The sequence below is a fragment of the Hydra vulgaris genome, chromosome 04, assembly GCF_038396675.1.
Source record: "Hydra vulgaris chromosome 04, alternate assembly HydraT2T_AEP".
NCBI lineage: Eukaryota > Metazoa > Cnidaria > Hydrozoa > Anthoathecata > Hydridae > Hydra > Hydra vulgaris.
This window is the reverse complement of record NC_088923.1, coordinates 42937501-42950289: the sequence shown is the minus strand read 5'-3', so window position 1 is coordinate 42950289 and position 12789 is coordinate 42937501. Positions and strand designations below refer to the sequence as shown.

The following is a 12789-nucleotide window of genomic DNA, read 5'->3' as shown; positions in this document are numbered from 1 at the left end:
TATATTTAGTGAAATTTAGAAAAACCAACATAAAGAATTAAAAAAAAAATATGGCCTAACTGCCTATCAAGAAAAGAAAAGAATTGAAGTGCACCAACGAAAAGGTAAGTCCTATGGCTTACCTTTTCGTTGGTGCACTTCGTTAAATAGGTTAGACAAGTAAAAAATGTCTAATTTATGAACAGAATAGCCAAGGCAACATTTTTATTAGTTTTGTTTTATATGGGTAATTGAGAACAATGGCAAGGAAGTAATAATAAAGTACTGATGCCGCTTTGATGACGAATGCCAAAATATATAATCGGCGATATTTTTTTGCAACCTTCCCCCTTGCTGGCCCGGGGTAGGGGTTTACAAAAAAATATCACCGACTATATTTCGGCAACTCGAAAAAAAACAGGCAACACCCACAAAAAATCCTGCATCTGCCCCTGAGAACGATCCCATGAAAATCCACTATCAGCTAAATACCACAGTGTGTGAACAAATAAGCGTTCCTCATCAGGAACGTCATTTAGAACGTCCGTCTATTAACAAGTCCTTGTTTAAATTAAGGGCGACTGCATCTGAAACATTTAAGCGTTGTATTTCCTTAGATTAACAAGTGTATTACATTTGTAATACACTTGTTAATCTAAGGAAAAAACTTGTTAATCTAGGAAGAATTGCATTCTTCCTGATGAACCTACTTTGATGGTGAAACACAGTGTTGAAGTAATCAAAAATTAGATAATTGTTTTATTAACTTATTATTGTTCTGTTCTTTTAGAACATTGAGCACTCTGTTTGTAGAATACACTAACATAATTTATATATATATATATATATATATATATATATATATATATATATATATATATATATATATATATATATATATATATATATTTCGTCGATGAACAAATAATTTTATGTACTTGTGAAAAAATAAAACACATTCCTTAAATTCTGATATCCTATTATTCTTATTATCTCTGATAAATTCTGATTATTTTGGTTCTAATATTATTCAATATATATATAAAATTTTAATAAAATTTACAATTTTATTAAAATTTTATATCCTGTTTTAAAAATTAGAGCCTAAAAAGTTAAAGAATTAAAAGTTTGAATAAAAGGATTTCTAACAACCCGAAACTAGTTTTTGTTGTCGCTGTTGTTAAGAGTCCTTAAAGGATTAAACACTTTTTAGAGTTGACTTTTTTTTGTATTACGTAGTTGATAATTGAAAAGTTCCCTTGGTTGTAAAACAACTAACTCACATAAGGATATTACAGGGTGGATGCTCGAAATCCGGACTTTTTTGACACAAAATAATAATTACAATAAAAGTATTAGTTTCAAAGCTATATTTCTGAAATTTTAAACAGTAATGTACACATATAAGAGCTTTCATTTCACTCAATCCAGCTGCCTTTAGCTTCAATGACTTGCTCGATATGCTTCCTTAACCTGGAGCAGGCGTGCTCCACCTCATCGGCCAACATGTTGGCAGCTGCAGTAGCAATTGCTCGCTTTAGAGATTCAACAGTGTTGTGACTTGATTTATTGGTCTCACGTTCCAAAGTGCCCCAGACATAATAGTCCAATGGATTGAGATCTGGTGAGTTTGGAGGCCAAAAGTGCTTTAACCAGAACATAGGGATTCTCTTCAAGCCAACCATGTACCAAATTGGAGGTATGAGCAGGAGCTGAGTCTTGCTGAAACACATATGGCCTACTATTGGAACACTTGTCCATCCAAGGTTTCACCACCTTAATCAGAAGGTCCAAGTAGACTTCTTTGTTGACATTTTGGCCCTTCAGGAAGAAGTGTGGTGGCATGACATGGCCTTTGCTGGAAACAGACATAAAGCCACTTAGCCACTCTCTTCTCCTTCATTGAAGCAGACAGCATCTGTCTGACTTTCAGGACACAGGATTTGTACCTAAGGTCATCACAGATCACTTTTCTCATGGTGTAATAAGACACATTCATATCTTTGCTCAGTTTCCTGATGGAGGTGCTGGGGTTTTTGTTGATCGACTTCTGTACTCTGCTGATGAAGGCCTTATTCCTGATTGGTTTGTGAGCAGTCTTTTCTTTTCGTTCTACAGACTTTACACCATCATTAAACCTCTTTGCAATATCATAAACTGTGCTTTTTGAGAAGCCAAACCATTTTATAATCTCTGGGACAAAGTGTCCGGCGCGGAGGGACTCAACCACTGCAACTCTACGATCATATTCCTTTGACATTTGCTAAATTTGCAATTTTAATTTTTTTTCTCGAGAGTACAATGTTTGTTTTGATTAATGTTTGAATTTCGCAACATAGAATTTAAAAACAAAAAAATGCCGGCAAATTTAAAATTGTCCGGATTTCGACCATCCACTCTGTACATAAAATTAAAGCTACTTTAGATTTGCTCTAAAGTGCATACAGAAATAAATACTCTGCTAAAATATCAAACACCGGTTACCCAATGTGTACGATAAATCCCCAGTTGCAAAAAAACTACGTTTTCGATATTTGAAATACATTTCTATAAATGTCACCCCTTTTTAAAACTAAGATATTAAAATTACAAATAAAATAAAAAGTTTATTTTAACTAATACTATAAATTGCCGTTAATTATACAATTAAATATAAAATATTAAAACTACACTGTATATTAAAATACATAAATATTTTTTGAAATAGAATGTTAAAAAGATATTTATACAAATCTAATTTATCATTTAAAAAGTATTAGAACCTAATAATTTTCAACTTAGTATTCGATCTTAACTTTACTCAAACTATTTATTCCGACCAATCTGTACCAACCATACTTGCAATGAAGAAAAACACATCGGATAGTTCTTCTATCTGTAAGTAAAAAAGAACAATACAAATTCAAAACATATTAAGACAAAAAAGAGAGACTAAAGTAAGAAGAAAAAAAGATAGGCAGTGAGAGAGTGAAAAAGAGGATTTAAGTAATCCTACAGATTTTGAGGTTGGTTTTCCAGCACCATGTCCACTTTCAGTGTCTACTCTTATAAGAAGAGGATTTTCCTGTAAAAAAAAAAAAAAAATAGGGTTATGACCAAAAAGTTCTAAACACTCATAATTTAGATAATTAATTATAAATGCAAAATATGTATGCTGGTAACGTACTATACAATCCCGCGTTGCGTGGGTATTTGGGTAGTTATCAAGCAATAGGAAATATTTATATATGCTCTATATACATTAAAATCATGTGTAATTAAATTATTATTAGTATTTGATTATTATATTTAATAATTTTTAGTATTTTTTATATTACTAGTATCTACTTTATTAATTATTATTCTTACGAAAAGTTGAAGCCTAAAAAAAATCTAACTGAATTTTAATTATATTTTTTTTAGATTTAAAAAAATAAAAGGTTTTGTAGCTTTATATTTTAATACGGCGACCTTTAGACATTAACCAATTTTTCTGAAAATTTCACCAAATGTTCATCTACCTTATAATTTGTATTACACACCAAGTAACATAACATGAAATTAATTATTTTTTAAGTAATTTAAATTTAAAGTTGAAAAAAGGGTAAAAAAAAAAAACGCTACTATTTTAAGACGGCGACCTCTAAATAATTTTAAAATTTTGAAAAATTTACAGACTATTTCTTGGCCCATTATTTACCCCGTTATGCATGTAACGTAACCATTTTCGAAAATTTGTCGGAAATGAAACACCCTATTGCTGCACGATCATACCAAGCTGCATTAAAGCCACGCCTTTTTCAAATAAATATTTGCAATCGTCTAAAATTTTGCAAAGAATTTAAGAATTGGACCTGTTAAAATGTGGCGACGGGTTATATTCTCAGACGACCACCAAACTCACGCCGTTTGTTGAAAAAAAAAAGGCTTGATTAAATGACGATTCACGTGAGATTGTGACGTTTTACGCGAAATCGTGACGATTCACACGAGATTTGGAACAAGTGATAGCTTTCTTCTACACAAGTTAAATAGAATGAGAATTTGTGAAGTGGAAAACTCAGTTAGAGTGTTGCCATTTATCAATATAGAAATATCAACAATATTGCAGTTAGTAGCAGTAAACCACTTTTTTTAAAAAGTGAAAATTAACAAGTCACTGCAAGGCCTTAGCTTTTACAGAAGAGAGATTCAAGATTAGAGATTTCAGATTGAACGCCGGTTCTAATCAATCAAAAGGTGATGACTTTTCATCAAGACTGGAATATATAGTTGCATATATAATATATAGTTACATCATCAGCAAATAGAACCATTTAAGTAATAATGCAGATTATTACTATAGATAAAGAACAACACAGGACTATGAGTAGAGCCTCATGTTACTCCAGAAGTTATTGGAAATAAAGGAGAATGTTGTTTTTTGCTAAATTGCATAAATTAAAAGAACATACATCTATTATAATGACTTTTTTTACCAACGAGATCTGATATTAAAAATACAATCTTCTCAACTAAGAATCCTAAAATTCTTAAAATTTTTTAAAATTGATTTATTAAAACAAACGAAATACATAAATATTGCACCAGAAGCAAAGAAAATGGTAAGCTATATTTATCTTTTTACAATACTATTAAATATGGTAATTTTCCATAAAACACCAATGCATTCCTCAGAACTTCTCTTTCCTGTAATTATAACTTACTGTAATTCAACGTATGAATTATTTGTTTAGTGCAGCACATCTTAATGTAATTAAAAATAACTAGATTTAATAAGTATTTCATTGTATGAGTGATTTGTTTTGCGCTGTGTGTATACTCAGCCAGTGCATAACCAACCATTTATAAAACATGGATACCAATTGTTGGTCTCAAACCTAACAATGTTAAATTAGCTCATAATTTGAATAACAAATTATATAACAAGACAAAACTACTTCCAAACACAAATCCAGGTGTCTACCAGCTAAAATGCTTATAGGTGTATATGTTTTGGTGAGACTAAAAAAAAGGTGATATATAGATGCGTTGAGCACTAAAAAAATAGTATTAAGGCAAACGGGCAATAGTTCAAGCACAATTGAACATTAAAAGACATGCCATGATACTTTGAACATTGCATCATTTGGTTGCATCTCAAGACCATATTTATCTCTCCAGAATATTAAGTTCAGAAAACTTGAAAAGTCATTTGAAATTAGCAGAGCTAGAGTTCAACAGAAGTTGAGAAGTCAATTCTTAATGGGGATGATGGTAATTGTGTGACAACCAAATCCTAAGGGACATTTTAAATAAATTTAACTGACATCAGCAATAGAAAAGTTTTACGTACTTATTTTATGTTATCATTTTTTAATGAAAACTTTGATGATTTTTTTTGTGTAAGTTTCTATTTATGGTGATTACTGTTAACGATAGATTAGCAAAATACCAAAAAATAAAAACATATATACTAAAAAAAAGTTTATGTGCAGTCAAATATTGAATTTTACCTAACAAGCATCTACTAAAATTATCCCGGATGTTTGATTTGATAGCAATAATTATTGTTTTATATTGCTTTTACAAAACAAAAAAAACAACTTATTTTTGTTAAAATGATATTTTTTTAAAGTTTCAACTCATACCATTTTAAAACACAGATTTCTACTACCATATATATACATACATCAATACATACATACATACATAATATACAAAATTATATATAGGTCTATAGGAATTTATGAAAAAAAAAATTGTAAAGGATGATATTTCTGTGGAAACGCCCTATATATCTATATAACGCGTTATATTCCTTCATTTCAATTAACAAAACAATTCCTACAACTATCGATATTTTAAACAACAATATTGATAATCTTAAAAACAAACCAAACGCAACACATGAAACAATTGAACTTTGCCTTAACCAATTTTATCTTTTATGCAAGAACGAAATAAAATCTAAACCAAATTTGGGCCCTTTAAGATCCTCTCTAATGATTGTAGTAGCCAAAGCGCTTTTACAACATTTAAAAACAAAAGCTGTTATTATTGCTGAAATCAATCAACTTTCACCAAAAACTAACAAGATCCAGCATTAAAATATACATCAGAAAAAGAAAATAACAAAAAAGAGTTAAACTTCTTGGATGTAACTGTAACCAACACTAATAACCAATACTTTAAAATTCACAGAAAGCTATCACTAATATTCAATTAAAGCCAACATCAAACGTTAATCCTAAAAAAGTTATTGGTGTTTTTAAAGGTTTTGTATCTGGTTTCATTTATATTTTTTCTACAAAATATCTTAATGATGAAAGACAGTTTTAGTAAACATGTTTGCAGATAATGGATACGATAGATCATAACTCGAAAAAATTGCCAAAACCTATATTCAGAAAAGAAACAACTTTTCCAATATAAATGAAAATAAAACAGAAAAAATAAATAAATGTACAGTTAAAATTACATGGATGCCATGAATAAGTCCAAAACTTAGAAATAAACTTAAACCTTACATTGTCTAAATAATTTTGATTGCAACACCTACGTGAAGAAAAATCATACGCAAAAAGTCAAAGTTAATTCCCAATAGTAATCCCAATGTCTACAAATTTGTCACATGATCTTGTGGTGGTATATACATTGGAGAAACAAAAAAAAAAATTCTAACAAAATATATATACATAAACAAAAATATATTTACTATATACTTTAAATATATAATATATTTACATATATACAAAATATATATATTTAAAAGGTATACATATATATATATATATATATATATATATATATATATATATATATATATATATATATATATATATATATATATATATATGTAAACAAAATGAACTTCTTATTTTATTCATAACATCTAATTTAAATACTTGGTTTTCATTGCCAGTTAATTTGTGTTGCAGCTCTGCAATCAACTTGTATGAATGAAGGGGAACAACCCGATCATCATGATCTGCTGTAAGAAGCAACAAAGCAGGGTACTGGTAAGCAGACTGTTTACATACATTGTGCAAAGGAGAATACCTAATTTATTACCATTTAAAAAATATATAGCATAATGTAATGTTATTGTTATATTATATATATTATAATAATATTGTTGCTTAATTTCACCCAAAAAAAATTTTTTTTTTGGTAAAACTAAGCAACTTTAAGCATCTTTATTTAAAGATTTTAATAAATCGTAGAACTAATCACATAACTACAAATATGTAATTGTCATCGTATAATCATGTAACCGTTTTATGTCATAAGCTAACATATGCAAAAATAATTTTAAATTACTTTATGTATTTTAAAACTACCAGCCAGTAAGTTTAATAATGAAGGTGTTATAAATACACCATTTGAAGGTCATATTATGAATAATATTTAAATACTAAATAATTAAAATAAATATCTTAGCAAAAAATAATACTTAATTTATAAAAAGTATAAAAATATAAAGTATTCAGAAATATTTAATATATTTAGATCTACTACCACATAAGTAAATTTTTAAAATGCTATGTTGATATACAGTAATAAGTAAAAAAAAAACAAAAAAAAAACAACAACTCTTTTTAGACAATTTTTTCTTAAGCTGTTTCACAAGTAGTTGCACAAGTCTGCAATAAAATGCATACTCTAGTATGTGACACTATATGAGAATACATAATAGAAAAATTTTTTTTAACTTAAATGGTTTAGATTTAAACTTAATTTTGTCATTCATGAATAGAACTTAACTAACTTAACAATAAATTAAAAACTTATTAAACTATTTTTTTTGCTTTATAGATTATTTCTTGCTTCGATTATCAGTATAATGAGTTACCTCTCAGAATATGTACACTTATCTGAATACACAACATTCATTTTTTAATAAAGCATGTCAATATGCAATTGTATAAAATATATATACTAAAATGAAAGATAAATATAACTAATAGATTATATAGAATGCTCTAAAACATCCCCCTAATGTAAAAGTATTTTTAACTCTTCAATTTTAATGAAGAGTTCAAGTTTTCCGTTTATAACTTTTTTTTTTTTGAACACAGGAAATAAAAATGCAGTTTATTTATTTAAATCTATCTGAGCATGTTCTAAGCATGTTATATAATTTTTATACTGGCTTAATGCAAAAAATAAAAACTGATTAATAAAACAAGATAAAAAAAAAAAATAATTTAGCCCTTTAGTGGTCAATCCAGAAGATCTACGTCTTCTACTATCCATTCGTATCCAGAAGTAATATCAATAATCAAATTATCAAGTAATAACTTAATTAATATTCTACAACTTTCTAGAGGCAGATTTGAATTCAATTTGTCAGGAAATTTACTGTTTACAGCGTGTTGAAATGGCAAGTTTTAATACTTTAGTAGAATCATTCATCAATTTAACTTTTTTCTGACATTAGTTACAGGTTTCTAAGATAATTGTTAATGATAACAACATGTTTAATGGAACAGAAAAAAATCAGACATCAGCAGTAGTTCAACACCGGAGTATCCAACCATGCATTGATCTAATGTGTTTTGACACAACCAGCTGAAACATTTTCCTTGAAGTTAATTCCATATCACCTGGCCATTAGGGTACAGTGAAATTTATATGTTTTTGAAAAAAATAAAATTCAAGCTTAAGAAAAGGTGTATTTTTATGTAAAATTTATTTTCAAGGCAGGTTTGTTATAGACCACTTTTTGATCAGAAAACGTCTTGATACCCAAATTTTCATATTTACACATTATTAAAATGAAAAAAAACTTAAATTATTATAAAGTAAATAAAATCTGTTTTTATGTAATGAACTCTCCTAATAAGCGCAGCGCCGAATTAATTTTAAAAGATATTTTCACTTGGCTCTCCGCTGTATAAAAAAAAGCTTTATACAAGATCGTATAAAAGCTTTATTCAAGATCGTAGTCTGTTATTATTTTATTTGTTATTAGTTATTTAATCGAGATATTTATAAATGTCAAAAGTTAAGACTAGATCATCCATCACTGCAATTTCAGATATTATTGGACCTGGAAAATTTTATTCCTAGTGAGCTGCCTACAAACAGACCAGTTATTCAAAAAGGAATTTTACTAAAAGAACAAAAATGCATAACATGCAATCTACACCATAATAAATATTCTAACAAAGATCTTGCTACCAATCTGATTCCATTTGTTCTTGCTCAATGGAGAAAAGCAAATGTTAAGTTTCAACAGCCAGTTATTATTGGTGAGAAATCGCTTTATTATAGAATTAAAACCCTTTGGGAGAAAGTAGAAAACGTTGTATGGGGAAGAACTAAGGCAAAAGTAAAAGAAGAACTTCTATTGAAGTTAGATAAGCTAATGGACCTCATAACATGTCCTCATAAGATACTTCTGTGTGAACATGATCTGTCTGAGTGTTCTTCCCCCCAAAATTGTAAAAGTAAAGCACATATAATTTGCACCTGTATTTTTTCTAAAAAAATTCCTACTATGGAGCTCAGGTGGTTATACAGTCAAAGAAATAAGACAGGTAAAAAGTCTGACATGCAGATGAGACATGCTGATAAAATTGAGACAACAAAACTTCGAAAAAAAATATAAGAGAAAAATCAGTGAAGAAAAAGCTTATGAGAAAAGAATGAGAAAACTACAAGACGATCAAGCATCCTTTGAGGTAAATATAATTTCATAATAATAAATATTTTCTTTGTTTATATAGCAAATTATATATACTACTGTGATCAAAAAGTAAGGTGAATTTTTAATTTAAACTTCCCGCCTTATTCGAATCGTCCAATCTTTTTTATTTTTAAGTTGGTAGGAATGTCATTAACATTTGCGCCAAATTACATGTCAAACTCATAATTATTTTTTTTTGTTTACGCTTGTTTCTGAAGTACCAAAAGTGCATTCGGCGATTTTCACGATGTCTAATTTTGTTGAGCAAAGAAGTGCTATTAAATTTTGTTTGCGGAATGATATTTCTGCTGCTGAAACGTATCGAATGTTGCAAAAGGCCTTCGGTGAAGAGACTGTCTCAAAAAAATGTTTACAAGTGGTACAAAGACTTCAAAGAAGGCCGAGAACGTGTTGATGAAAATCGTCAGTTAACCATTCGAGACCTTGTTGACATGGTTGAAATTTCATTTGGGTTGGTGCAAGCGATTTTGCAGGATCATTTGGGCCTCAGAAGGCTCAAATCACGTTTGGTGCCGAAATTTCTCAATTTCTTTGAAAAAGAGCGTCGCATTAAAACGTGTGAAGCAATGCTTTCTGACTATCAAGACATCTACAAACAAATTATTACTGGCGATGAGACTTGAGTCTACGCATACGACCCTGAAACAACCGACCAATCGAGTGAATACCGTGAAAAAGGCAAGCCGAGACCGAAGCAACCACGTCAAAGTCGCTCAAAAATCAAAGTCATGTTGACTGTTTTCTTTGATTATTGTGGTGTCGTGCACTACGAATTCCTTCCAACTGGCCAAACTGTCAACAAGGAATATTATTTAAGCGTTATGCAACGTTTGCGTGAAGCTATTCGCAAAAAGAGACCGGAATTATGGGCCAATAACTCTTGGACTTTGCACCACGATAATGCGCCTTCACACACAGCACTGGTTCTTCGTGAGTTTTTCGCTAAAAACTCTACCCATGTTGCTCCACAACCACCGTATTCGCCCGACTTAGCACCGTGTGACTTCTGGCTGTTCCCAAAGCTCAAGAGACCACTCCGGGGAAATCTGTTTGAGTCCATTGAAGAGATCCAACGTGAATCGGCACGCGCATTGAAGGCTATCCCTACCGAGGACTTTTCGGCATGCTTCGATGACTGGAAAAAACATTGGCAAAAGTGCATTGGGGCTGGGGAGGATTATTTTGAGGGGGACGACACAGACTTGGAAGAATAAATAAAGATTTTTCATTTTATAAAAAAATTCACCTTACTTTTTGATCACAGTAGTATGTATATGTATATATATATATATATATATATATATATATATATATATATATATATATATATATATATATATATATATATATATATATGTATGTATGTGTGTATATATATATATATGTATGTATGTATATATATATATATATATATATATATATATATATATATATATATATATATATATATATATATATATATATATATGTATGTATGTATGTGTGTATATATTAGGGATATGACTTTTTTGCAACCTACTAGGCCTGTATCGTAATTCAATGAACTTTTATGTAAAAAGAACGAATAGATGTTTCATTTTGACATATTTTAAAAAAAAGGTCACCCCAAAACCAAAAAACCGAATTTTCAATAGGTACACTTTTGTACAGTAAATGAATATTAAAGGCTGAAGATGTTGTAAGAGTCATACTCCTGTTGTTATTTTATTTATTTATGCAACATGTACTGTGATATAACAAAAAACATTATGTGATATATAATTATACAAGTATTACAAAATTAACAGTATCAAAGCGTCTAGTACAACAATATACATAACTGTCTGTGTCTATAGGCCTACTGTGTTTAGTACATGGGTCACATGATGCTCACGTCTCATAAAGAGTCTAGCGCTTATTACTTAGAATGAATCGAAGTTGCAGTTTGTCTTTCTTTCTGCAGGAAGCATACAGGTCTTGCATCACCTTGATTGCACGTTCAGCTATCTGATTACTTCGTGGTATGTCGATGACGGATGGCTCTTTCTTCCAGTGATTTTTGAATGACTGCAATGCCTTTTTGTAAGGCTTCAATACATCAGATAAATTCTTGAAGTCATTGTCATTGTACTTTTGACTACTAAACCAATGTTCTGCCCACTCATATGAAATGAACCTGCAAACCTTCTCCAAATTCTTTCTCGCTTCAGGCATAAGAATGAACGCCAGAATGGCGAGAATGGCTCTTGAGTTCCATCTGGCATTGCTCATATTAGGAATGTTCTGAAAGTGAATCAGAGGGAAGTTTCTTTGTTCTTCATAGAACCTAAACACTCTTGTTAAATGGTACAAAAACTTCATATCGTCTCTCCACCCTGATTTATCAAGAATTTCTACAGTTCCATTCACAAACTTATCCTTCAGTTCATCATACTTATTCAACAGTTCAGACACAAATGGGTATTCAATGTTTGGAGATTAGGTATCACCCCCAAGTTCTTCGTCCATCACCAGACGGAGAATCCTGTCTAGTACGTGATGCTGACAACCGATAAATTGTGGTATTGTGACACCCTTTAATTTAAACATACGTTGCAACTTCACAACAACTCCATTTCTCTTCCCAGTATTGACGTTTGTTGTATCAGTAATGATCATCTTAATTGAATTCCACAAATTGTATTCATCAATAAGTTTAGCAATTTTTTCAGCAACAGTTTCAGCTTTGCCATCTTTTAAACGCAGTGCATCAAGTTTCACGTCAGTTCTTTCATTCTGAAGTACAACTACCTGATATTCCTTATCATCTATTCGTTTGCCGTCAAAGTGTAAGGACCACTGTTCCATTTTAAGTTGTTGTATCAATTTTTTTTTTTAATTTACCTGCCTCTTTGAATATGGACTTGTAAATTGCTGATTGACTTGGAGTTGGAATATCAATACCTTGTTGTGATAATACATTGCATATTTTAGCAGCTTTCTTTGTGGAAACTCCACTTGATGTAACCATACTTACAGCAAATTTACTTTTGTAGTGCTTTCTAGTTTTTTTCTGAGTGTCCTCATCATCGTCTTTATCACCGTCGTCGTCTTCATCATCTTCACTCTTACTTTTGCAGTTTTCAGATTCAGTACCACTGTCTGTGGTAGACAGGACT

The 12789-nt window shown here is 30.1% G+C and overlaps 1 protein-coding gene across 2 annotated transcripts in view; it reads right to left on the bottom strand.

The window, feature by feature from the left end:
• Positions 1 to 2572: 2572 nt before the first annotated feature.
• Positions 2573 to 12789, bottom strand: part of LOC100208480 (prolyl endopeptidase) — a 60785-nt gene continuing 50568 nt past the window's right edge. For both annotated transcript variants that reach the window (XM_065796402.1, XM_065796403.1), the window contains 3 exons: positions 6846 to 6999; positions 2975 to 3043; positions 2573 to 2854 (listed from right to left, as the gene is read on the bottom strand). In XM_065796402.1, the coding sequence (XP_065652474.1) occupies positions 2789 to 2854; positions 2975 to 3043; positions 6846 to 6999 (289 nt within the window). In that variant the 3' untranslated portion in view covers positions 2573 to 2788. The remainder of the gene's footprint in view (positions 2855 to 2974; positions 3044 to 6845; positions 7000 to 12789) is intronic.